Source organism: Phacochoerus africanus, chromosome 10 (genome assembly GCF_016906955.1).
Source record: "Phacochoerus africanus isolate WHEZ1 chromosome 10, ROS_Pafr_v1, whole genome shotgun sequence".
Classification (NCBI taxonomy): domain Eukaryota; kingdom Metazoa; phylum Chordata; class Mammalia; order Artiodactyla; family Suidae; genus Phacochoerus; species Phacochoerus africanus.
In genome coordinates this window covers 83,182,345-83,210,286 of record NC_062553.1, presented here as the reverse complement: position 1 = coordinate 83,210,286, position 27,942 = coordinate 83,182,345, and the positions used below count along the sequence as shown (strand labels likewise).

General features: G+C 42.7%; 1 protein-coding gene and 1 pseudogene across 1 annotated transcript in view; both read right to left on the bottom strand.

The window, feature by feature from the left end:
• Positions 1-6,379, bottom strand: part of OTUD4 (OTU deubiquitinase 4) — a 47,749-nt gene extending 41,370 nt beyond the window's left edge. Inside the window, exons 1-2 of the mRNA XM_047798271.1 lie at positions 5,715-6,379; positions 1,031-1,114 (exon numbers count right to left, since the gene is read on the bottom strand). Of these exons, the coding sequence (XP_047654227.1) occupies positions 1,031-1,114; positions 5,715-5,873 (243 nt within the window). The 5' untranslated portion in view covers positions 5,874-6,379. The remainder of the gene's footprint in view (positions 1-1,030; positions 1,115-5,714) is intronic.
• Positions 6,380-6,904: 525 nt separating this feature from the next.
• The window catches only part of LOC125137454 (40S ribosomal protein S23-like), a 75,456-nt pseudogene continuing 54,418 nt past the window's right edge, over positions 6,905-27,942 (bottom strand).

Below are 27,942 nucleotides of genomic sequence, written 5' to 3'. Positions count from 1 at the left end.
GAACTGAGTTCTGTACAAACTGTTGATGATCCTTTGGCAGTCCATGAGGGAAAATACCATTTAAAGCTGTCAGATGTCATAATCCTAAGTCATAAAACCAAGAACTAGAAACTCTTATAAGTCTCTCAGTGTAAAATGAAAATGGGTCACTGTGGCATCTTACTTCACAGCCTACTACAAATTATGGAGAAAATTACAGTAAGTTGATATTCTGTGAACTACTAATTAACTGCTACAATCTATTAACGACTCGTCATTATTTACATAATTACAATGTTCTGATATGTGATTCACAGTAACAAACCCTGAAAATTAAAAATCTATACATGCCTTTTGATAAAATCAAAAGCTCAACATTAGCTATGCTCAACATATTTCTTATCCTCCAAGTCTGCAGTTTTTACAATTCCTGGGGGGTTACTAATCACAGAAAACTGTTAACCACAACACCCTATTTCCCCATCATATCCCACAAAGCTCACAGGTAATATGCAAGGATCCTGCCCCAGGCATTCCTCCAGCCACTACGGTTCAGTGACCTGTCACAGAAGCTTTCTAAATGTCTGAATAAATACCACAAAATAGTCTTAAAAAAAAAATCACAGATGGCCATAACTGGATTTGAATTCAATAAAGAAGTTTTTAATAAGGGTTATTTTCATAACCTGTATTGAGATCTAACCTGTGTAGTTCCCATTGTGGCTCAGCGGGTTAAGAACCCAACAGAGTGTCCATGAGGATGTGGGTTTGATCCCTGGCCTCCCGCAGTGGGTTAAGGATCCACTGTTGCTGTGGCTGTGGTGTACATAGCAGCTGCAGCTCATATCAGGTGTTGCTGTGGCTATGGTGTAGGCCTGCAGATGCAGCTCTGATTCAACCCCTTGCCTGGGAACTTCCAACACGCCATGGGTGTGGCCATAAAAAGAAAAGAAAAAAAGATCCAACCTGTGAAATTCCCACGAGACCATTCTAAAGGCTGAAATGTAATATAAGTCAAGATAGCATTACGAGTTTAAAATGACAAAGTTACCGCTTCAAATTTCTCTCGGTTCTCTCGAAGATAATGAATACAGGCCATTCTGACTTCAACATGGCGAGACTGAGAGTGCAGCACCTGCCAAGGGAAGAGCAACACACCATCAAGCACTGTGCCAAGAGATGCTCCACGTTATGACCTAGAACGTTCTCTTTCACATCCAACATAACCTCACAGCCCATGGGCATCAGTCTCCATTTCCCTTTCTTTCTAAAATGTCTAGCTTTTTATTCATTCCTACCTCTTCCACAAACCAAACCGATGACACAACACATTTCAAACAGCAGTACTTCTGAAGCCAGATGTCATTCTATAAAGAGAATATTACCATTTCTCCTTTAGGTGACTGATATCACTCCTTTGAGGAAATCTTTGTAAATTAAGATACTTTCTTCTCCTGGCTGGTCCTCAGCTATAACTTTGCTCTTCACAAAGCAGGGCTAACAGAATTCCTGCTACACAGTACTTAGCTTCCTCCTATGCTTGCTGGAAAATCAAACAAACAGGCAACTTCAACAAAACCCTTCTTGAGGTGTTAAACCCATAAGAGATAAATTTCTTTTTCCCAGTAATTTTGACAAGTTTAAGTCCACCGTGGTTTCAGAAAAACTAAGGTACTCATTCTTATATCCTTAGGTTGTCAGGCTTACATGATTCTCAAATACCCAGTGAGCAGCACACAGGATGCACACGTGCCCCCATGCTGTCATTTCAACAGCCTTGAAACCTGCTTATGCCCAGAATCTAAAAGCACCACCTGAAATAAGCCACCCCATAAAGATAATCCAAATCCTCTCACTTTGCAGCCTGTGTTTTCTTCTGTTCAACACCTAGTTCAACAAAATAACTCAGTGGCATTCTGTCTCTTACTAAAATTCTATAACTCTGGTTTGAAACAAACTAATACTATCAAATAGTTAGGAACTCTTTGGCTAGTCTCCATTACTTTAACCACCACGCTAAAAAGAGATTGAAAATTTTTCCTATTACTAAGTGTCACAACAGGTGTTCCTATAAGAGGAAAAAAATGACATTTAAAATAACCACATTGCGGAGTTCCCATCTTGGCACAGTGGAAAAGAATCCGACTGGGAACCATGAGGTTGCTGGTTCGATTCTTGGCCTTGCTCAGTGGGTTAAGGATCCAGCGTTGCCATGAGCCATGGTGTAGGTCGCAGACGTGCGGCTTGGGTCTTGGCATAGCCTGGCAGCTGCAGCTCGGACTGGACCCCTAGCCTGGAAACCTCCATATGCCGAGGGTGGGGCCCTAAAAAGACAAAAGACGAAATAAATAAATAAATAAAATAACCACATTTCAAACAACTATCAAGGCCTCTTCAGAATTTCTAACATTAGAAAGGAGCTTTTAAGAAGCTCCAACTGAGTGATTCTCCCTTATGTTCAGAGTGAGGAAAGAACTGAGGAAAAGGGAAGCTCCAGATGCACATTTACAGGTCTCTGTGAGTAACAGCCAAGGCTCAGGTACACGTACAGATCCAGAGGCAAAACTGTCTGGACAGCTAGCATGTCCCTTTACCCTGAAGATGCACTAGCTGAGGTCAGCCATGAGTTTGTCTTCAGAACACTAGCTAGTTTTCAGCTTGGTGGAGTATGCCCACATTGCTGGCCCAGAACCACTAAAAAGCACTACCAGGGAGTTCCCGTCATGGTTTAGTGGTTAACGAATCCGACTAGGAATCATGAGGTTGCAGGTTGGATCCCTGGCCTTGCAGGTGGGTTGGGGATCCTGCGTTGCTGTGGCTCTGGCGTAGGCCGGTGGCTACAGCTCCAATTCAACCCCTAGCTTGGGAACCTCCATATGCCGCAGGAGCAGCCCAAGAAAATGGCAAAAAGACAATAAAATAAAAGAAAAGAATAAAAAGCACTACCAGGACTACCCAAGCAGAAAAATAACCACCATACAATTTCTCAGCCAATTCAACAAAATCATTAAGCAACACTTCTTTCCAGGAGCTGTGTTAGACACTATTATGAATCTAGGTGTTAGTTTGAGTAAACCACAGTGTCATCTGATAGGGCTTTCCTGTCATTAGCAAAGTGAATCTAGTCTTCAAACAGTTTACCTAGCAACAGGTGGCAGACATAGTGAGGAACTTAATTTCCATCAAAAACAGTGACAGGCACATTGCTTGTTTTTTCTCCTGTTTTAACAAAGGCTTTATTAGCACATGAAATCTGAACATCTTAATCAGAAGCAAAACTCTTGACAGTGTCCATCCAGTGTGGGATGCTGGGGCTTTACAAAGCCAAGTACCGTTAACAGAAGCAAGGTTATTAAACGACCACTGTTTAAAAAGCATAAAGTTGTGCAAGTTCGAGGACACTCAGGAAAAATTCAAATTGTGTGACAAATATTTTTGCCAATTATCATACACATGAAAATAAGCTAGAAACAGGAGGCTTTCCAATCTTTACTGAGGATAGATAATGATAAACACCGAGAAAGGCAGAGATGCGCTGCTTCACCAAGTCCTCTAAGAGCACCCTATTTTTAGCTCCAGGGCCACAGAGCAGATTCAGGTCAGGCCTCCTGCAGGCCCAAGTCCAGTAGTGTAAAAAGGGAAGGGCCAGTCTAAATCAGGTAATTTGGAGGGAAAGACTCCTGCTAATTCAAGTCTTCCCCCCAACCCCCACCCCCACGGGCGGCCGTTTAGATTACTTACAGGGACTACTTTTTAGAAATGACAATTATTTTGAATTTACTGGAGAAATCATTGGCACAAAAAGTAAATCCTTTGCACATATTTTAAAGGGCAGCCTGAGGTTGCTGTTACTTCCTTCCCCTGCCCCCTACAACACACACTGCCTCTGGCCATCAAGGCTACACCTTTAGTCCCTGACTACTGAAAAACTGAGCTTTGCCCCAAGATTCACGGTATTCAACTTTCTAAAAGCTCAGTACATTAAAAGCCAGAGTCACATAATTGGAAGGGTTATTCCCTTAAACCTAACTTAAATCCCATCGCAATAAGATACAGTAAAATGGCCTAGCTGAGTTCTTGGTGTAACCAGCTAGCTCTTGTTCCTTTCTACTTAAAAACAGATTCTGTATAATCAAGTTAGCCAATTATCTATGGCATGTAGTACTGAAACCAGAAACACTTTCGCGTTATAAGCTAGGATGTGGGATATTTCAACTCCAAATAAGCACCACACTTCCTTTACTTCTATTGGTTTTCACCTCCTTCCTTAGCCAACTCTTGCTAGAGTTAACAACATGTGTCAATAGACAGTTTACTTTCACCTCCTCCCTCTGCTTCTGGAGGTGCTGAGGAATCCAGGAAGGCTGAGGTAGAGAACAGATGGAGATCAGGAAAATTCATGAATGGGACAGTTTATCTACCCAAAGTAAAGACTGGGGTGTGTTGGTGGGAACTCATCCCAAAGCAATGTAAGAACATCCTCAAACCCTAAAAATACTATTGAACTGAAAAAGACAGAGTGCGACTTGGGGAGCTTGGTTCAGAATGTCTGAATGATAAGGCCTGCAACAAATGCAAAGGTATGGACCAGTTAAATCAATTTCTTGTTTTAAAAAAAAGATTTCTTGCTACTACGTGAAAACAAGGGCCTTTGGAAAATAAATGACTGGCCTTTGGAGGTAGAAAAAAATGAGAATAGTCTGGTCTACAGATGTTAAGGAAAACATTTGCTCACGAACAGAAATTTGGAAAACTATTTAGCATTCAAAAAAGGTGAGAGAAAGAAATGCAAAGACTCCGAAGGTGGGAGGAGAGGGGAAGGGAGGCGTGGATCTTAAGCCAAAGAAAAGCAAACTGTGAGAGAGGAAATACAAACCAGGGCAGTAATGTGAAACTTTTGTCCAACTATTTCAGCAGCTATTTTTTAATATAGGATGGGTTTTGGTGACTGCATACCTACCAAGTACACTGTGTTATGTAACACGGAATAAGCCCTTTTCCAGAAATACAAAAAATCAGAAATACCCTCCCAAGAACGGTGTTAGAAAGAGATTTCGACCATCAACGGGGAGAAATTCGGTTTAAGGGCCTAAAGAACCCCAGGTATATACAACCTTCCTACCACCAAGAGCGAAACACTTAAGTCAGTCATTTTTCGTATACCTACATTGCCTTACAAAGGATAATAAAGTATGGAATCTACTCAAAGACAATTCTCTTCCAACATTCTCTATTTTCCAAAGTCAGGCTTTTCCCAAACCGCACATTTCCCCCTCCTGATTCGGATGGACCTCGGCGGGCTTGGCTACCCCCCGTTCCAAAGTCCAATAACAGGAAAAAATCATGTTCCCGGAGTCAAGGCTAGTGCACCACCTCCTCTAGTCAACATTAGGTTTACTGGTGTGAACACTGTGCATATAAAACCACAGCGGATGAATGCGGAACCGACGGGGGAAACAGCATTTCGCCAAGTCCCCAGCCATCAATCAAGTACACGGGCTCTCAGCAGGCCTCACCGGCTGGCCTCAACTAATTATCCTTTGGCCAGGAAGGACGACAATCAGGTTTTTAAGTTTCGATTTAAAGGTTCCAGACCCAGGGCAGCGTCTCGTTCCGGCGTGACAATGGGCCACTATGACGACAGCTGGGCCACGCGCAGCCGGGCCGGGCCGGCCTGCCGCCTCCCACCCGGCCCCGCCGCCTTCCTTCCCCCCTCCCGGCGGCCGCCACATTACCTGCTCCGCCACGGCCCGGAACAGGCACGACCCGTCCTTGGCGACCAGTTTCCGATACAAGCCCAGTTTCCGAAGATAGGCGTCCATGGGCGTCGCGTCCTCGCGGGGCCCCGCGCCGCCCTGGTCGCCGCCGTCCGGGGCGCCGACGGCCGCCTCCATGTTGCCGGTCGCGCTGCAGGCCCGGCGCGGCGCGGGCTAGCCCCACATGGCAGCGCCGCCGGCTCCTCGACGCCCGGGCCGGGGACGGGCGGCGGCTCGGGCTCGCACTCCGGCTCGGGCTCGGGTTCGGGCTGGTCGGGCGGCGGCGGCAGACGGCGGCCGGGGGCTGCGGTCCGCGCTCATAGGGAGCCCTGCCTAATGCACGGCCGGGCGCACGCGGCCGCCTCCCGAGCGACCACGCGCCCAGGGGCCAGCGGGGGGAATTCACCAACACCCGAGAGCGAGGAGTCACTTCCCTGCGGCCTCGCCGCCCGATTCAGCTACTGGGCCGGGGGTCGCAGCCCCGCCTCCGCGAGGAAACCACCGCCCCCCGAGCGCGCGGGGCCGGATCAGGTGAAGCAAGGCCCGCGGTCCCCGCGCAGCCCCCACACCGGGAGCCCAGGAAGCCGAAAGAGAAAGACGCGGCCCTTCGTCTCCCCACCTCGCAGGAGGGCGCCGGAGGGGCGGGGAGCGGGCGGGGGCGCCGGGTGGAGGGCAGCACCCTCGCAGCCCAGAATTTGTTTTCGCTTTCGGCCCGACAGCGGAGAGGACGGTGGGAGGTGTAGTTTACGCGGCTGCAGGAAGTCGGCCTGCGGCGGGCGGGGACGCGTGGCCGGCCTACCCCTGGGAGGCGCCCGCGAGGCACGCGGACTACAAGTCCCTACAGCGCGGGGCCCAAGCCGCCGCCGCCGCCGCCCGGAGCCTGCTTCGCGCTTCCCCCGCACATCGCCCGCGAAGAGGCCGAGGGTCTCAGCTAGCAGACGCGCCGCGACCTGCGCGCGCTGCCCCGCCCGCCATCCACCCACTGCGCCGCGGGGCCGCGGGAAGTGCGCGCGCCCCGCGTGCGTGGAGTTGCCAGGGACACCGAGGCCGCTGGGTCGGCCCTTTGTGTATTTGCAAACAGAGGGCGCACCTGTCTGCTCCCCTCCCCCTGGCCTCGGCTCCTGGCGTTTCCATGGAGGTGGCTTTAAGGGCTTAAGCAGAAAATAGAGCTAATTGGCGAAGGCTCCTGGAACCGGCACCTTGCGGGGCGACACAGACTGTCCATAAATCAACCGTAGACTGCTGATTCCTCTTAGAGAGTAGAAGTACTGCTCAAGCACCGTGGCAGAATGATGCCTTTGCTACAGACCTTGTGGTTCCCCCTCCCCCTCCAGCACAAAGAGATGTCGCTGGTCGGAAAAAGAGATTTTCTATTAAAAATTCATCTTGTAATTGTTTAATAACGTGCTTGACCTGCCCTGGATTCCAGTGCTTGCTGGAACCCAGAGGAAGTTTTAAGCTTGTTGGATCTTCCTGCTCAACTTTCTACCCTCCGAAATTGAATGACTATTTATGCTTTAGAACCCAGAATTTATCCAGCATGTTTTTGTGACACCAGAATTTCATTTACTGAAGAGCATCTGGTGTCCTAATCATTTAAGCACATGGTTAATCATAAAATCCACACCAGTCGTAAAGCCACGATGCAGCAGGGCGGGGCTGGAGGAACTAAAGTGTTATTGTAGATTTAGACGTGGTCACACTCTTTGCAATGGGGGCAAAGCAGGCCAGATGGTGAGAAGCCAGTGCAAATTACTGAAAACTCTATTTTAGAAATTTGTTTTCAGTACTGGGTGCAATTAATGATTTGTGTATTCACATTTTTAAATGTTATGGTTCAAAGATTCAATATCCAATTGTGTTTTTAGAGAATACAAAAAAATATTCTGACCTAAATGAATTTCCTTTTTCCAATATTTAATTTTGTACATTCTGTAGAGAAATAAACACTCAGAATCACTTTTAGAAAAATCTAGATTTAAGCCAAATGTGTTCTTTCCTTAAAAATATGTATACATTGCCTATACTTCTCATTCCACTCAAAAATAACTACCCAGTGTTGTCACTATTTACAGTGTCTGGCTTTTCTTCTTTTAAAACATGGCTTGCTTTTCTTTTTTTTACATCCGTGTGGGCATGCAGAAGTTCTCTGGGCCAGAGTTTGAACCCACACCATGGCCATAGCCCAAACCACAGCAGTAACAAATGCTGGATCCTTAACCACTAGGCCACCAGGGAACTCCAAACATGGCTTGCCTTTTAAACCCACAGAGGAATTGAAAAGAAAGTAATATGTAAACTCTAGAGCTTAAATATTTACATATTGAATTCTTTTTTTCTTTCTTTTTTTTTTTTGACATATGGAAGTTTCTGGGCCATGGGATCAAACCAGAGCTACAGCTGCAACCCACAACCACACCTGTGGCAACACTGGATCCTTAACACTGTTCAAGGTCAGGGATTAAATCCATGCCCAAGCTACCACAGACAATGCTGGATCTTAACCTGCCACACCACAGCAGGAACTCCTAAATACTGAATTCTTAAAATGAGTAGATTTGGTAGCATTAATTTAAAAAGCAACAGAGGCTCTGGCGTAGGCCTCCGATTCGACCCCTAGCCTGGGAACCTCCATATGCCGAGGGAGCGGCCCAAGAAATAGCAAAAAGACCAAAAAAAATAAAAAATAAAAAAATAAAAAGCAACAGACTTGCTGATATGCCAAAAGAAAACCACACCCTTTCTAACATTTATGTTCATATCCCTTCAATAAAAATTCTCATGTTCAGTATGTATTTATGGGACATCTACTGTGTCTAGCATGGTAAGATTGCATTGCTAATTATCTTAAAGATATATTAGAAACATTTTCAGGGGCTTTACATTTGAAAATTTATAAAACCTTATTTTGTAATTGAAATATTCATGATTACATTGCTTCAATTCTCTTTTTAGAAGTCATTCAAAACGCTTTGATTGATTTTGGGAGTTCCCATTGTGGCACAATGGAAATGAAACTGACTAGGAACCATGAGGTTTTGGGTTCGATCCCTGGCCTTGATCAGTGGGTTAAAGATCCGGCGTTGCTGTGAGCTGTGGTATAGGCTGGAGGCTACAGCTCTGATTTGACCCCTAGCCTGGGAACCTCCATATGCCACAGGTGCAGCCCTAAAAAGATTATATATATATACATATATATATATGTAAGCACATTTAAATAAGATTAAAATACGGATAAGGCTTAAAATAGAAAATATGCTTGAAAGACTATTAGCCACTCAAAATGAAATTATTGTGCATATAAAAAGTTATCAAAGCTTTTTGGGTTTTTTTTGCTTTTTTTGCCTTTTTTTAAGGGCCACACCCACAGCAACTACAGCTGCCCACCTACACCACAGCCACAGCAACACCAGATCAGAGCCGCGTCTTCGACGTACACCACAGCTCATGGCAACGCCAGATCCTTAACCCACTGAGCGAGGCCAGGGATCGAACCTGCATCCTCATGGGTGCTAGTCAGATTTGTTTCTGCTGCACCACAAAGGAACTCCATATTTTTAATACCATAATATCACCATTTTCTAAAACCCCAAAATTCCTTTGAAGTACTTTAAAAAGGAAACCAAATACATCACTAATGCTACAACGTCTTTATTTCCCATCGCAAAAATCTAATTCACTGACAACAGTATGATCAAAATAAGAGTGGACACAATCACTGAAAAAAGTATTCTAGTATAGAACTTGACATTAGAGTTGACTTTCGGTATTTTCTTAAATGAATTATTAAATACTAAGAATACAGAGGCCTTTATCAGAATTCATCACAAATTTATGTTATCTTATAAAAATGTAGTTTGTTATTGGAAGCATTAGAAGAATAATGCATTTCAGTCTTTTCTACACTTCCTGTGTCGGCAAAAGTATTATCCACACTCCTGCTGAATGAGTGCAGAGTAGCCTCAACCTAAATTGGCTGCTTCTGGTTCCCAAATTAGAAGTAGAACACCTGTTGTATCTGCCCCTGGGTCTGTTTAAGGAAATCCTTTAGGTATTTTGAGACCTAATCCAAGACAGACCCTCTGTATGCCAAATCCCCAAATATAGCTCACTGTTCATAGCTCAAAGTTAAAGGATCCTATGACTGTAAATGGGACCAATACTTAAAGGAACTCACTTGCTTTCAAAGGACCTTCACTTGTTAACATTAACCTCTGAAACTTTCCCAGAAACCACATCTGATTGAAAATGTTCGCTCTGGGAAGTAATTTGTGACTAGCAAAAGTGAACAGACGTTTTAATCAAATAAACCCTGAAGGATTCAAATGCTCCTGAGAATCTAATGCAATTAATCAAAGTCATCCCATGCAAATGTGTCAACTTCTTCCTCTTGTGCATAGTTAAGACCTCAAGTCCATTTATTTGTTCTGACATAGTTTGGAGCTAATCGTTGCGTTGGATGTGATTTTGTTTTTTTTTAAAAAATGGTAGGTTTTCTGCAGTTTTTCCCAATAAAAGGTTAGGTGTATTGGTAGCCAGCCTCTAAGATGGTCCCCAAAGATCCCTGGCTCCTGGTATTCACACTCCTGTGTAACTGCCTCCACCTTATAGCAAGCTTGGTCTATATGATCGGTCGGATAAAGCAAAACTGATGGTATGTCACTCCTGAGATTAGGTTCTAAGAGACATTTTTGCCATTTTAATTGCCCTTTTACACTCTTGTGCATGAGTGCAATAGACGTTGGTTGCTATGGGTCCTGGGCAGACTTACAGAGCGGTTCTCTTGGTGGGGAACTGGAGCCTCAGCCTGTGAGTCAGCTTTGAAGTCGGTCCCCACTCTCATTCAAGCTTTAGATGACTGCAGCCGTGGCTGAAATTTTCACTGCGACTTCATGAGGAACCCCGAGCCAGAACTATCCAGCCAAGCTCTGAGATTCTTTTGTTTGTTTGTTTGATTTTAATTTTTTAAATATAGTCGATTTACAATATTCTGCCAATTTCTGCTTTTGTTGTTTTTTTTTAAATTTTTTTAATTACAGTTCAAGCTCTGAGATTCTTAATTCTGAGATTCTTGTACCTCAGAAACTGAGATAATAAATGTTTGTTGTATTAAGTTCCTAAATTTGGGAATAAGTTGTTACACAGCAATCAATCAATAATACAGATATAACACTCCATTGTTTCTCTTTACTAAGTAGACATAGAATGTATGTCAATAATTCATGAAAATAAATCACTAATTTAATGCTCTTACTGGTCTTACTAGTTCTCTAGTAAAGTTGCCAGTAAGTGGAATTTGCTTTAATTTATAAAATCCTTTACAAAAATAGAAAAACATAAGAACATCTGGGCTTTATTGCTACATAGCATTTTGATTTTGTTTTCTGTAAAAATTCAAGTAATTAAATCCTACCAAAAAATCTATTTTTATGAAGAAAGACCTATTTTTTTCAGATCCTGTGTGCTAGAGACTACTAACTGTCCTCTCTGCATTTTATTTCTCCTAAATATTAGCTGGGTGACCATGCACACATTTCCCAGCTTACACTGGAACTAAATGTGACCATGTGACTCTTTTAGGCCAATGATTTATGAGCAGAATTGCTAAGTTTAACTTCCAGGTCTTCTCTTTGAAGAAGAGCCTCCCCTGGGCTCATTTGAAAACGTGGTTGGAATAAAGCCAGCATTGATTACAAAGACAACACCCTAAGAGTTGATAGAGCAAGGAGATGAAGGAATTGCGGTCCCTGCATGCTTTACAGCCTGAAGGCTTAGATCACTCACCTCCAGCCCCTTTTGTGAGAGGAAAAATAAACTTACATAACCAACCATTTTTGTTGTTTGTTCTTATTACAGCTACTCAGTCTCTGCATTATAGCATATCTTTCTTCCAGTATTAAATACGTAGTGGTGTTTGGGGCCAAATTAATTTACAGAAGTTACTACCTGAGTATCACAGAACATATTTTTTTCTGGAACGTTCAAGAAAAAAATTTTTTTGTTGAAAATTTGCAAATCTCAAATGTTAAAGGACTTCCAAAAAGCTTTTCTGATGTTTGTTTGTCTTTTTAGGGCGGCACCCAAGGCATATGGAAGTTCCCAGGCTAGGGGTCAAATCGGAGCTATAGCTGCTGGCCTCCACCACAGCCACAGCAACGCGGGATCCGAGCCTTGTCTGCAACCTACGCAGCAGCTCACGGCAACACTGGATCCTTAGCCCACTGAGCGAGGTCAGGGATTGAGCCCTTGTCCTCATGGATACTAGTCAGGTTTGTTACCTGCTGAGCCACAACAGGAACTCCAAAAGGAATTATTTTAGATCTACAGTGTGGAATTGTAACCTCTTTGTAAGCTTGTACAATTTAAGATTATTTTGAATTTCCCAAGTGTCCAAGACTGTATTTGTTTTTGCCCACTCAGATGAACAAATCAATCAAGACTCACTAAACATTTTCACGTATTTCCAATAAATCTCTCAATGACATAAATATTTAGAATGAAAACTTATAACTATGGAAACAGTAGTTGAGGCCCAAATATTTGACCAGGGCTGTGGGTGAGGTTATACATATTTTTCTTTATAAACAAAGAATTGAAGATAATCTAAATGTTCAACAATAGAAATTTAATACATTTTAATATGCACATACAATTTGAACACTATTGAGCTTCTTAATGATGTCTGTGTTTGTGAGTGTGTTTATCACAACTACCCAGAGAACTTCTGAAAACTACAAATCACTGATATTGAAGGGAAAGGATGGGGACAGAGGTATCAAAGATTGGGCCATGAGATAATTATTGTTGAAATTAGGTGACGTGTATATGGGTGTTATTATACTATTCCTTCTACTTTGTACATATTTGAAATGTTCTGTAATGAAAATGTTAGATTTCCGTCTTTTTTTTTTTTTTTGGATTTTCTAGGGCCGCACCCTTGGCATATGGAGGTTCCCAGGCCAGGGGTCGATTCGGAGCAGTAGCTCCTGGCCTTTGCCAGAGCCACAGCAACACAGGATCCGAGCCGCGTCTGCAACCTATACCACAGCTCACGGCAATGCCGGATCCTTAACCCACTGAGCAAGGCCAGGGATCGAACCCCAAACCTCATGATTCCTAGTCGGATTCATTAACCACTGAGCCACGTTGGGAACTCTAAAAAAGTTAGATTTCTGAATCCCACTCTAGGTTTCTTGAATCAGAGTAACAAGGGATAAGGCAGAGAAATCTGTGTTTTCTCAACCATCATATCTAGGAGCATCTGAAAACTGGGATGGCAGCAGGGGGACAGTGCATACCAGCCAAGAAAAGGAAATTGTGGGTTTTTAAATTAATGTGAGAGGTGGAAACAGACAGCTCACTTGTATCCCAAGTCCATAATCCCTGTTTTGGATCATCATGAAAAATTCTTAAAGATTCCAATCTTTATGCTCTACTCATTGTTTTATATACATAGGCATACCTGGAAGAAATTGTGTGTTCCATTCCACACCATTGCCATAAAGCAAGTCACAGGAATTTTTTGATTCCCCAGTGCATATAAACATTATGTCGACACTACACTGTAGTTTAACAAGTGTGCAATTGCATTATGTCTAAAAAAGCAATGTCCATTCCTTAGTAAAAAAAATAATAATACTTTCAGAGTTCCTGTTGTGGCTCAGCAGGTTAAGAGCCCAACATAGTGTCTGTGAGGATGCGAGCATGATCTCTGGCCTCACTCGGTGGGTTAAGGATCCGGTGTTGCACAAGCTGCAGCATATATCGCAGGTGTGGCTTGGATTCAACCCCTAGCCTGGGAACTTCCATGTGCTATGGGTGTGGTCATTAAAAAAACAAACAAAAAAACAACTTTATTGCTAAAAAAATGCTAAGCATCATCTGAGCCTTCAGCCAGTTGTAATTTTTTTGCTGGTGTGTGTGGGGGGTCATGCCTCAAAAATGTCTGAAATATTGTGAGAATTATGAAAATGTGACACAGAGACATGAAGTGAGCAAATACTCTTGGAAAAATGGTGCCAAAAAATGTGCTCAATGTAGGGTGGCCAAAATTTTTCAGTTTATAAAAAACACAGTTTCTGAGAAGCACAATAAAGCAAAGCATACACATACAAAAACAACACTGGGGATGCACCCCCCCCCCCCAAAAAAAAAGAAGCTTAGTAAATTGGAGTTCCCCTTGTGGTGCAGCAGGTTAAGGATCTGGCATTGCCACAGCTGTGGCATAGGTCACAGCTGTGGCAACTCAGATTTGATCCTTGGCCTGGGAACTTCCGTATGTCATGGGTGCAGCAAAAAAACCCAAAACCCAAAAAGCAGAAAACAAAAAACCCAAAAAACAAGTTGTGCCTGAAATATCTTTAGGCAAAGACAAAGATGAAATTTTGTTCCTTAAGACAATTGCAACATAAAATCCCAATAGTCTTGCAGTTAATTATTATGATAATTAATAAGAACAAAAAATGTAGATATGGAACATACTTCTGTGAAGAGCAGTGTAAATGAGAAATAATTTTGATAGCTGTATTGAGAATGCAATTGACACACAATAAAATGCACATGTTTAAAGTGTACAGTTTGGTAAGTCTTGACCTATGTATCTATGAACCCATTACTACAATCAAGGTAATGAGCATGTACTGAGTTTCCTGCTTTCCTTTGTAATCTCTTTAACCCAGACCTCCCTGACCCTCCAAGGAACTACTTATTTGTTTTCTGTCACTGTATTAGTTTGCTGGGGCTGCTATGACAAAATACCACAGACTGGGGGGCTTAACCAACAGCAATGTGTTTTATCACAATTCCAAAGTAAAAGTTTGAGATCAAGGTGTCCTGAGAGCTGTTTTTTTGAGGCCTCTTTCCTTGGTTTGTAGATGGGTATCTTTCCCCTATGACTTCACATAGTCTCTCTGTAGCCATCTGAGTAGAAATATTCTTTTCTTTTCTTTTCTTTTTAGGGCCACACCTGGGGCATATGGAAGTTCCCAGGCTGGAGGTCAAATTGGAGCCACAGCCACAGCAGCATAGGATCCGAGCTGCATCTGCGACCTACATCACAGCTCACGGCAACACTGTCTCCTTAACCTACTGTTCGAGGCCAGGGATAGAACCCGAATCCTCACAGAGACAATACTGGACCTTAACCCACTGAGCCACACAGGAACTCCAGAAATGTTCTTTTATTTTTTTAGGGCCACACCGTGGCATATGGAGGTTCCTGGTTTAGGGGTCCAATTGGAGCTAAAGCTACCAGCCCACAACACAGCCACAGCAAGGCAGGATCTGAGCTGCATCTGCGACCCACACCACGGCTCATGGCAACGCCGGATCCTTAACCCACTGAGCAAGGCCGGGGATTGAACCTGCATCCTCATGGATACTAGTTAGATTTGTTTCTGCTGAGCCACAACAGGAACTCCCAGAAATGTTCTTTTAAAAGGATTGACTGCATTAGGGTTCACCCTAATGACCTCATTTTGACTTAATTACCCTTTTAAAACACTGTCCCCAAACAGTTACATTCTGAGGTTCTCATGGCTAGGAAATAATTAGGGGAGGATACAATTCAGTTCATAACTGAAACTATGGATGAGTTTGCATTTTCCAGAGTTTTATAAGAACGGACCCCCTTCAAAATCAACTCCTTTTTGTCGGACTTGATTCACTTGGCATATTTAGAGATTGATCCATTCATGTATCAATAGTTCATTTCTTTCATTCCTGAGTAATATTTCATTGTTCTGGACACACTACACATTGTTCATCCGTTCACCTGTTCATGGACATTTGGGTTATTCCCAGTTTGAGTCTATTAAAAATAAAGCTGATGTGAACTCTCTATTTCTCTCAGGCAAATTTCCTAGGAGTGTAGTGGCTGGGTCATTTAGTAGGTGTGTGTATAACTTTACAAAAAACTACTTGGGATATTGGGACTTAGAAATACGTATTTGGTCTTTGTTCCTCTCAGTTGCTGGCACAGAGCTCCTAAACTCTTGGAATTTCCTAAGTGAAGAGAATGATAGAGGCGCCTTTGTTAACAGGTGACTTTTTTGGAAAACCCCTGGGTAACCTAAGGATAGGCTAGTTGCCTGGGGAACCAATGATGAATAACAGGTTGAACTTTCAGTCCTACTCCAACTTCCTGGGAGGACAGAGGGGCTGAAGGTTGAGTTCAATCACAGGGGGCCAGTGATTTAATCAACCATGCCTATGTGACAAAGCCTGCCTACAATTCCAAAAAGACAAGTTTTAGAGAGCTTTGGGATTGGTTAATGCATGGAGATTGGTGGAGCGTGGAGCTCTCAGAGGGCATGGACGTTCTATGCCCCTTTCCCCATACCTTGCCCTTTGCCAGACTTTGCCTGGGTTCCCTCTCTGTATCACGGCCTACAATCTCTGTCCAGGCATTAAGTTGGGGTACACGAAGAACTCACCACACCTGTTTCCCATCTATCAGCAATCACGCTCCTTTGTTTTCTAATATCCATTGTCTTGAAAATCATTGATTCATGTCTTTCACCTGAATGTTTGGTTATTTCAGGAGGGAAGGTCAATAAACTCCCAGTTATTCCATTTTGACTGGAACAACAGAAGTCTAAAGTAACAATTTGAAAACAAATACAGAACAACACAAATATTTTTTAATTAAGGCCATAGCAATAAGTCTAGGTCTCCCTGATTTTGACTCCAAGAGGGCTTTACTATTCTGACTCCTACTGGAGAGTCTCTGCTCCCACTCATCTCTGATTCTTTACCTCCCATGTCTTGTTGAGAACTTTATCTTTTAGAAAATGCCCTGTACCTTCTTCCCACCGTAGGGCAATGGACAACCACAAATCAAGGCATATGAAGATAATTCTTCATAAACATTCTAATTTTGAGAAAACAGTTTGTTTCATTACTTTTATATACTGATCTATGTCCACCTGCTTGTGTGAATATACTGTTATCTGAAGATTTGTTCAGCAAACCTTTGCAGTGCACACATTTACGAGTTACACAATATAGCAGTACTATCAGAGGAGCAAGAGTTTAAACAAAGTTGACAAAAGAAGTGTAAATGGAGAAAAAAATTTTTTCTAAAAGTAAAGGAGGTCCATATGTGAGAGGCATATGAATGATGTATTTTCTCACTGAAAAAATAAAATTGAGTTCACCAGAAAACTTTAAGAGTTAATAAACAAGTTCAGCTAGGTTGCAAGATACAAGATCAATAAAAAAAAGTCAATTGTATTTCTACATATTAGCAATAGACAGTCTAAAAATGACATTAAGAGGAGTTCTAGGAGTTCCCGTCGTGGCGCAGTGGTTAATGAATCCGACTAGGAACCATGAGGTTGCGGGTTCGGTCCCTGCCCTTGCTCAGTGGGTTAAGGATCTGGCGTTGCCGTGACCTGTGGTGTAGGTTGCAGACGCGGCTCGGATCTGGCGTTGCCGTGACCTGTGGTGTAGGTTGCAGACGCGGCTCTGATCCTGTGTTGCTGTGGCTCTGGCATAGGCCGGGGGCTGCAGCTCCGATTCGACCCCTAGCCTGGGAACCTCCATATGCCACCGGAGCGGCCCAAGAAATAGCAAAAAAGACAAAAAAAAAAAAAAAAGAGGAGTTCTAGCTGTAACACAATGGAATTGGCAGCATCTCTGGAGCGCTGGGTTGAAGGTTCAATCCCTGGCCTGGCACAGTGCGTTAAGCATCTGGTGACCTACGCCATGGCTAACCTGCGGCGTAGGTTGCAATTGCAGCTCAGATCCTATCCCTGGCCCAGAAACTCCATATTCCATGGGGTAGCCAACAAGGAAAAAGACAAAAATTAAGAAAATTAAAAATAACATCAAGAAAAGATCTCTACTTACAATGGAATCAAAAAGAATAAAATCTTAGTAAGGAATTAACTGAAGAAGTTCAAGAACTTGTGCAGAACTAACATTGTTGAAAGAAATTAAAGAAGACATAAATACATGGAAAGGCATCACATGTTCATGGATCAGAATATTAAATACTGTTAAGATGAGCATACTTCTCAAGCTGAGCTACAGATTTAACATAATCCCTATTTGTTTCTCCAAAAAGATATACAAATGGCCAATGAGCACATGAAAAAATGCTCTTTATTAATCATGAGTATGTAAATCGAAAATATGAATTACAGTGCAATTCCACTGCAAACCCACCAGGACAGCTACAACCAAAAAGATGTAACAAGACAGATAACAAGGATGCAAAGAAATTGGGACACTCACACATTGCTGAAGGGATTGTAAAATGGTGCAGCCCCTGTAGAAAAATTTTTCCAGTTACCATGTGATCTAGCAATTCTACTCTAAGGTATATGTTCAAGAAAATTAAAAATACATGTCCACACAAAAAACGTGTATATTAACGTTCACAGCAACATTACTCATAAAAGCCCAAAAGCAGAAACAACCCAAATGTCCATCAAATGATGCATGGGTAAACAAAATATGGTATATTCCTTTAATGGAATGTCATTTAGCAATAAAAATAGTAGTACTGATATATACTACAAAATGAATGAACCTTGAAAACTATGCTAAATGAAGAAAGCCCGTCACAAAAGTCCACAGGTATAATTCCATTTATATGAAATGTCCAGAACAAGAAAATCCATAGAGACAGAAAGCAGATTTATGGTTGCCACAGGCTGAGAGGTGGGGAAAATGGGGACTAATTGCTAATAGGCACAATTTTTGAGAGCAGATGGAGATGTTCTAAAATTAGATCATGGTAATGGTTGCACAACTCTCTGACTATACTAAAAACCATGAAATTGTGCACTTTATTAATTTTTTTATTATTTATTTATTTTTGTCTTTTCTAGGGCCGCACCCTCGGCATATGGAGGTTCCCAGGCTAGGGGTTTAATCAGAGCTATAGACACTGGCCCACGCCACTGCCACAGCAATGCCAGATCCGAGTCTCATCTGCAACCTACACCACAGCTCATGGCAATGCTGGATCCTTAACCCAGTGAGTGAGGCCAGGGATCAAACCTTCAACCTCATGGTTCCTAGTTGGATTCGTTAACCACTGAGCCAAGACGGGAACTCCGAAATTGTGCACTTTAAAAGGGTGAATTTTATGGCATGTGAATTACACTTCAATAGAGTTGTTATAATAAATAAAATAATGTTTAAGTATTTGAAATAAACTTAAAAAGCTAAAATTGAATGTATTTCACAATTTGCCTTCAAATCTACTACAAGGTTTGATTTCATAAAGTGGCTAACATTTTCTTGTGTTCAAAATCTACTAGTTTTTGGAGTTCCCATCGTGGCTCAGTGAAAATGAATCTGGCTAGGAACTATGAGGTTGTGGGTTCGATCCCTGGCCTCGCTCAGTGGGTTAAGGATCTAGCATTGCTGTGGCTGTGGTGTAGACTGGCAGCTACAGCTCTAATTGGACCTCTAGCCTGGGAGCCTCCATATGCCACGGGTGCTGCCCTAAAAAGATTAAAAAAGAAAGAAAAAGGAGTTCCTGTCGTGGCGCAGTGGTTAACAAATCCGACTAGGAACCATGAGGTTGCGGGTTCGGTCCCTGCCCTTGCTCAGTGGGTTAAGGATCCGGCGTTGCCGTGACCTGTGGTGTAGGTTGCAGACGTGGCTCGGATCACGCGTTGCTGTGGCTCTGGCGTAGGCCGGTGGCTACAGCTCTGATTAGACCCCTAGTCTGGGAACCTCCATATGCCGCAGAAGCAGCCCAAAGAAATAGCAAAAAAAAAAAGACCAAAAAAAAAAGAAAGAAAAAAATAATCTACTATGTTTTCAATCAACACAATCAGTGTTGCTCTCCGTTTCCTCAATTAGCAAAATTTAAAATATTTAGACTGATTTGGTAATAGAATAAGCTTATTGGGTATTATTCTTCTAGGAAAAATATCTGTAATTTTTCTAATAACTCAGTCTTCTAACTATCCACCTTTATAAAGATCTTATCCATAGTTAATCTAAGATACAAAAGTGGAAAATGTAGAGTGCCAGGGAAAAGTAAAACATAACGCCAGTAGAGTGAGAAAAATATACGAGGTTATGAACTTTCTACTTGGTTTTTTTTTTAAATTTTATTTTATTTTATGGCCACACCCACAGTCTATGAATCTGAGCTGCAGTTGTGACCTAAATGGCAGCTGCAGCAATGCTGGATCCTTTTAACCCACTGTGCCACCAGGCCAAGGATTGAACCCATGCCGCCACAGTGACCTGAGCCACTGCAGTCAGATTTTTTTTTTTTTGTCTTTTTACTATTTCTTTGGGCCGCTCCCGCGGCATATGGAGGTTCCCAGGCTAGGGGTCTAATCGGAGCTGTAGCCACCGGCCTACGCCAGAGCCACAGCAACGCAGGATCTGAGCCGCGTCTGCAACCTACACCACAGGTCACGGCAACGCCGGATCCTTAACCCACTGAGCAAGGGCAGGGACCGAACCCGCAACCTCATGGTTCCTAGTCGGATTCGTTAACCACTGCGCCACGACGGGAACTCCCTGCAGTCAGATTCTTAACCCAATGCACCATTGCAGGAACTCCTCAATTTATTTTAATATGTTTTCTTTCTTTGCATTAAACACATTCGAGGGAAGAAAGCCCTTCTCATTCTCTTGAGAACAGAATGAACAAGCTATTTCCCTAACTTGTGCAAAGACGCATCACTAGCCCATAGGCTATTGATGTAAGTATGGGTTTTAATGAGCCATTGAGTTATGCTATGAAAGAAATTTAAGAAAAGGACATTTGATTTGTGTGACTAAATAAAAAAAAATAGCTGAAGCCACGTAGGGAGAGGTGAGATAGGGGCTGGTGCATGGGATATCAACATAGGAATAAAATGTCATAGAAAATAGGAGCGTAGTGCCCAAGAAGCACTAAATGAGTGGGCTCCCAGGATTACTGGGAGGGCTTACTGGCCAGCCAGTAGCCACAGCCTTCACAAAGGTAAACTCCAGGCCTCTGCACACGCCTACTCTCTTGGCTGCCGTGCTGGCAGGCCTCCAGCTTGACAGCTGACTTCAGCTGAGTACAGAGGTTTCATCCAATAGCTTAAGTCTTGTCAAGGTCCCAGTAGGGCCTTGGGCACCTACCAGAGGGACGAGGGTGCTAAGCCAAGAAAAAGCCACATTCCCTGTTCCACTGTGATATGCAATGATGTCCCTTCCTAAAACATGAAAAGACAAAACAAAGAAGAAAAGTCTTAAATGATGCCTTTAGCTAGCTTACTGAATTGATTATTTACCTAGAGTCTCTCAACCCCCAGTTGACCCTTTTATAGCTTCCGGTATGGATGCCAGGACTAGGACTTTGCAAGTCACGCTTCCCAGACCCTTTTGCCCGCTGGCCGTTCAATTCTGCCATGAGGGGGTACTAGAGGGAGACTGGAAGGTGGGAGAAAGAGTGAGGGATTCTTTCCTGACTTTTTTCCTGTTCCCAGCTGTATCCACCCAGTTTGTTTCAGCACCCCCACCTTTACTTCCCTCTCACAGGTCTCAGATGCTGGGTCCCCAGCTCCAGAGGGGGCCTTCCTCCTCAAAGGTGAACGACAATCCCAATAACCTCCCTTCCATTTACCACGAGGTGGCTGTTGCTTCTGCTGCCTGCTCTGGGTCTTTCGCTGTAGCAATACCTAGTTGGCGGGAGGTGGGGTTTGTTGTTGTTTTGGGTTTTGTTTTAGTGTGCCCATGACATGTGGAAGTTCCTGGGCCAAAGAGGGAACCTGCACCACAGCAGTGACCTGAGCCACTGCAGTGACAACACTGGATCCTTAACCTGTTGTGTCACACAAGAGAACTCCTGTGTCTTTTCCTTCCCTGACTGAACTAATACAATACGAAGCTCTGCCAGCTGTAACATGTCAGAACACCAAACCCTTACTTTGTAAAGATAAGGAGAGACGGAACTGAAAAAGAAAAGTTGGTAAATTTTGCCACTTAGCTCAACCCATGTCGTTTTCCTAATTAAAATTTGAATGCATCTCAGTTGGAACATGTCATATTTGTTTTTCCACATGCCTAAACACCACCTTTACAGCTTCCTCCACCAGTGAATGGATTCCCACGTAAACGTTTGAGTTCCTTTTCCTTAGAGTACATCACACATTTTCATAGAAATAAAATTTACTTTAGCTGTATATAATTTCCATTGCCTCTGTAGAGCTAAAGGTCCCTTAGTAACATATTTCCATGTCATTCCTCAGATCAGAGTAAGAGACTAACAAATTCCCTTCATCAGTCATCTATTCTGAACCAAAAAAGCTCTTCTTGAGGCAAGACTTTTAACTCTTCCTTTTACATTTTTAAGTAGCCCCCTTTCACCTGGAGAATTTGCCGAGCCCAGATAATTGGCAAATTCCCAGACTTGAACCCCCGTGCCGGGACTCGAACCCAGCCTAAAGCCAGATTGGGACTTAAACCCACGGTTTTAAATTAGAATTACTCACCCTGTGTCTGGACTCACTGAGGTTCAGGTTCTTTATGCCTCCATGTGGAAGGAATGCAGCAAGAGACAAAGTGATAGGAAAGAGACAGATCTGTTAGGATGGCACACTTGTGAGAGATGCAAGCAGGCAGGCAAGAAGGCTCTGCCCAAGGATCTGGTGGGCCAGAGTTTTATCATCCAAGGGGAGTGGGGGTGGGAAAGGCCCGCCTCTTCCTTTCTGGGAGTAGTAGCTCCTCCTTAGTATCTGGTGTATATTCAAATCAGCTGAAGGGCGGTCTTCAAACTCTTGCCCTTGGTCTAAATCTGAATGCAGACCTCATCCCATCCCCCCCCCATGACCTGAGGTAGTTCTTGAACCTCTACTAATCAAGCAAGGCTGCCTTGTTCTGATGGCTTTCTCGAACTTACAGTGGTCTCCCAACACCCCCCAGGTTTCCCTCTTTATCTATGATCCCCTAATGGAACTTCTACAACCACCTGTGCCTACTCCATCCCTATCACTGAGACCCTATATGCCCTCCTCCTTGTCTGGCTAAGGTGTATTTGAGTATACAGAGTAAGGCTGGTGGATGGTATTTCCTCAAGTATTTAAGAAAGCCCCATAAATACCCTGTGCCGGTTACTGACTTCTTACCTCGCAGCTCCAAATCCACCTTTCTTTGCCTACTCGATGATAGTGAGGCAGGGCTTCCTCCTTTGTCAGCTGGCCTGGTGCTAAGCTTTGTCAGTGGAGGTTGGGAGAACCTTGGAGAAAGGAGCTCCTCTTCCTGGTTGCTCTTCTCCCCAGGCTCCTGTGCTGGCCAGCAGCACCCACGGCCATCAGCACATGACACCTCTGATATGAGCAGCTTCTTGTGGCACCTCTTGGGTGACTTCACAGCAGAATGATGGAGGCAAGGTGTTTCCCCAAGACCAAGTTCTCCCAGCCGTCCCGGAGGTAGATTTCCAGTAACTCTCACCAATGTGGCACCTCCGAGAACTTTGCCATCCCACGAGCAAAGGCTATTTCTGAGAGGTCTGGATATGAGTGCCCCTTGCTGGGTGCTCTGTTTCAGTCTTGCAGAGAAGTGAGAGCTCCCTAAATCTGCTCCTCATGTATCTTCCGTGTTCTCTTTACCTCATGCTCATCAATCCCTTATTTCTCCAATCCTGTTATAATGAATAACTTTCTATTGAACTTTCCCTGCTCAGATGACTAAGTGGTGCATCTCTCCTGAATGGACCCTGATGACGCATACTCGTTTGCTGTATTTTGCCTCACTCCATTTGTTACCAATACAAAATGAAGCAAATATCAAATCTCCTACAATGAGTGATACTCAGGAATTCGAGCATAAATGTGTATTAGAGGGGGAAGCGAAGTTTTTCCAAGGCTTGATTCATGTCTGTGTAGATTTTTTAGCCCTTGTCCTATCCTATTCCTGCTTGGGCTAGACAATTAGAGACTTATCCAACATTTAAAGTTCAGCTTTAGTGTTGCACATCAATTGTTCTGTCTGTCCTGTGCGGCTGCCCTCTCATTTTGGAAAACGCAGTCATTTCTGTGACGGGCCAACTCCTCTCCCATTCTCACCCACTCTTCTAAAAATGCGATTCTGCTGGAGGCTGCCAGTATCACACTCTGTTATAGGATTGGGCACAGCACACAAGTCAGAGACTTTGCTTAGGGTTTTTCTGAATTAGAAGTTAAAGAAGCAAGTCATTTCCTCTCTGGCCAAGCTGGAAAGATGTGGTAACCATGGTTCCAGCCTTGTGGAAAAACTCAATCTGAGAAAATGAAATTGATACGTAGAAAGAAAGCAACAATAGGAGGAAAGAGAAAAAATGTTGGAGTTAGAATACTTGTTTTTTGTATTATCAGAGGCACAAATGTGCCCATGCTGTTCCCACAGTTTAATTAGTTGACCTAAACATAAACAATTTTTTTTTTTGTCTTTTTAGGGCTGCACTTGCAACATATGGAAGTTCCCAGGCTAGGGTCTGAATCAGAGCTACAGCTGCCAGCCTATACCACAGCCACAACAACGCCAGATCTGAGCTACATCTGCGACCTACAGCACAGCTCATGGCAATGCCAGATCCTTAACCCACTGAGCATGGCTAGGGATTGAACCTGCATCCTCATGGGTACTAGTCGATTTGTTTCTGCTGAGCCACAATAGGAACTCCACCAATTCATTTTTGAACTAAACTACTTTGAGTTAGGGTCTCCTAACTTATAATTCAGAATTCTAAAGTGCTATCTTCCCTGAAGATCCCTGACTACAGTTTTACTTCCATTCATAATTCCTTCAGCTCATTTTATCTGACTGTTTGCTACTTTATACCTGCCTTTTCCCCAGCTGCGCCTACGGTACAATTTAACATTTCATTAATAGCACGTAAAGCCATATTTCTGTTTGCACATTTTGCTCTTACCAGTGGGATGGTCATCTTCACCCCTTCTACAGTGCTCTGCACATGGTCTGCTGATTAGCTGGATGGGAATTTCCTGCAGCTATGACTGTGGTTATTTGTTTCCCTTCTGGAATCTTATTTAACTACCTATTATAGTAAATGGTGCCCAGGAAATATTTAAATAGATAACAATAGCCTCTAGGAGCTCCTGCTGTGACAAAGTGGGTTAAGGATCCTGCGTTGCTGCAGCTGTGGTGTAGGTCACAGCTCCAGCTCGGATTTGATCCCTGGCCCAGGAACTTCCATATGCCTTGAGTGTGGCTGAAAAAGAAAATACAATAGCCTCTATGTATCTATTTCTAAAATTTGTGTGTGTGTGTGTGTGTGTGTGTGTGTGTATACATACTTTTTTTTTTTTTTTTTTTTAGGGCCACACCTGTGGCGTATGGAGGTTTCCAGGCTAGGGGTCGAATTGGAGTCATAGCCGCTGGCCTATGCCATAGCCACAGCAACGCCAGATCCAAGCCTCGTCTGTGACCCACACCACGGCTCATGGCAACACCAGATCCTTAACCCACTGAGCGAGGCCAGGAATTGAACTTGTGTCCTCATGAACACTAGTCGGGTTTATTTCCTCTGAGCCACAATGGGAACTCCTATTTATAGATTTACATTATTGAAATATAGTTGATTTATTAGTTTCAGGTGTACAACATAGTGATGCAAAATTTTTATATACTCCATTTAAAATTATAAAACATTGGCTATATTCCCTGTGCTGTACAGTTTATCATTGTAGCATACCTATTTTATATATAATAGTTTGTACCTCTTCATCCCCTACCCCTATCTTGCTCCTTCCCCCACCCTCCTCCCTACTGGTAACCATTAATCTGTATTTGTGAATCTGCTTCTTTCCTGTTATATTGCCTAGTTTCTTTTATTTTTGGATTCATCAGAAAATGAAATTTTGCCATTTACAACAACATGGATGGAGCTAGAAGGTATCATGCTTAGTGAAATAAGTCGGAGAAAGACAAATGCATTATGTTAGCCTCTATTAAGGCTCTGCTGTGTTTAAGAAACTGTATTTTGTTACATTATCTGGTATAGTTGTAACACTAGGAAGTATTATTATTTCCATTTTAACTCTGAGAATCCTGAAGGTAAATTAAACTGCACAGATTTTTTTTTTAACATTGATTTTTATTTTTTCCATTATAGCTGGTTTACAGTGTTCTGTCAATTTTCTACTGTACAGCAAGGTGACCCAGTCACACATACACATATACAATCTTTTTTCTCACATTATCATGCTCCACAATAAGTGACTAGATATAGTTCCCAGTGCCATACAGCAGGATCTAATTGCTTATCCATTCCAAAGGCAGTAGTTTGCATCTATTAAGACCAAATTCCCAGTCCATCCCACTCCCTCCCCCTCTCCCTTGGCAACCATAAGTCTGCTCTCCATGTCCATGATTTTCTTTTCTGGGAAAGGTTCATTTGTGCCATATATTAGATTCCAGATATAAGTGATATCATACGGTATTTGTCTTTCTCCTTCTGACTTACTTCACTCAGTATGAGAGTCTCTAGTTCCATCCATGTTGCTGCAAATGGCATTATTTTGTTCTTTTTTATGGCTGAGTAGTATTCCATTGTAAACTGCACAGAATTCAAACCCAAGCTTAACTGATTCCAAATTTCATCCACTCTGAGATGCTGCTTCACCTGTAATGTATATATACTATATTTTAAAAGAAATTCCTCTGAAGGTGTATTGCATATATCTCTACTTTAAGCTATAAGAAATGGTTTAGGAAGAATATGGGAAGAATCTGAATCTACTCAAGACGAGGATCCTCTTTACCCACCTATTTGATGGTGTGTACACTGTATTCCTGCAGTGTTAGGAATGTGAGCTCATTAGCCCAATTTGCCTTGGATGTAGCTCTGTTTTGCTATAAAGAGAAGCCCTGATCACAGTCTTGAAATAAAACTAGTGACCATTTAAAGCTAGTTTTATTCTTCTGAGAAAAATATAAAACAGATATGTACAAATAGGCCTGTCATTGGCCTAGTCTGAATGTCCCCTCATCAAATTGCCTTCTCTAATTTTTGTTTAAAATTTCCTTGAGATATAGGAGGCCATTTCAATTTTTATATCAAATTGAGTTTATACATTGATTAAGAAAAATACCCAGAACAGCATTTTCTCAATAATCACCAGATATTTGGATACGAGGTTATTAGAGTTGTTTGTAAGTCAAAATTACTTTTAATTTAAAAGGGCATTTTTAGTTAGTTGACCCAACTAACTCTCTTTTTTCCTAAGCTACTTGGAGCAATTAGCCATACAAAAGTGATTGCTGGCATTTTTTTATTGCTAGTTTTTAAAAAATGACTATAGTTGATGTAAATAAAATAATTGCAATTCATTTGTTATAGTTCATATTTCAACTCTACATCTGTTACTGGAGGGAAGCTCGAAAAGATTGGTGGAGCTGTATTGACTACATGCAGTCAGAAAATGTTTCGGCAGCTCTATTATGTCAAAACAGAGAGAAGCAAAGCAAAACATATATTATGTCAGTCATATTTTTGTTCTCAAGCATGGCAAATAACTGATTTTGTGTCATCACACAATAGACTTCTATTGTATTTTGCTTTTCTTTTTCCTTCTCTTTAAACTGAAATTACAAGTCATGTAGAATTCAAAGGCTAATTTTGTACCAATAAAGAAGCAGCAAGGATAAAAATTTCACCCTGAAAAGCATCAGAAAGCTGGACTGATTAAATCAGGCCTCCCTTAATGTTGAATCTGAGTTTAGAATCAACACTGTGAAAGGAGATTCTCGTGAAAGCGTGAACCCTTAGAAGCCTTTGTTTTAAATATATTCCTACGGTTTGGCCCACAGGCAGAAGACGGACACACATTCACTGCTCAGGCTTGCAAACAAACACATTTCAATCAAAATCTTTATGCAAATAGGCATATTTTCACATATGGACCCCAAGTGGCAGGAGCATACGCTTACATACTTCGCTGATGTTTTTGAGGGACATCTTAGAGGGACTTTTTTTCCTGTGCCTAGTAACACCAAGGAATTGCACACATGTTTACTTCTGCCCTGCGAAATTTTTCAGTAGCTCAGTTGAGTTCTTTTTTTTTTCTTTTCTTTTTTTGCTTTTCAGGGCTGCACTCACAGCATAAGGAAATTCCCAGGCTAGGTGTCGAATCAGAGCTGCAGCTGCCAGCCTACACCACAGTCACAGCAACATGGATCTGAGTGCACAACTGCAACCTACACCACAGCTCACAGCAACGCCGGATCCTTCATCCACTGCGTGAGGCCAGGGATCCAA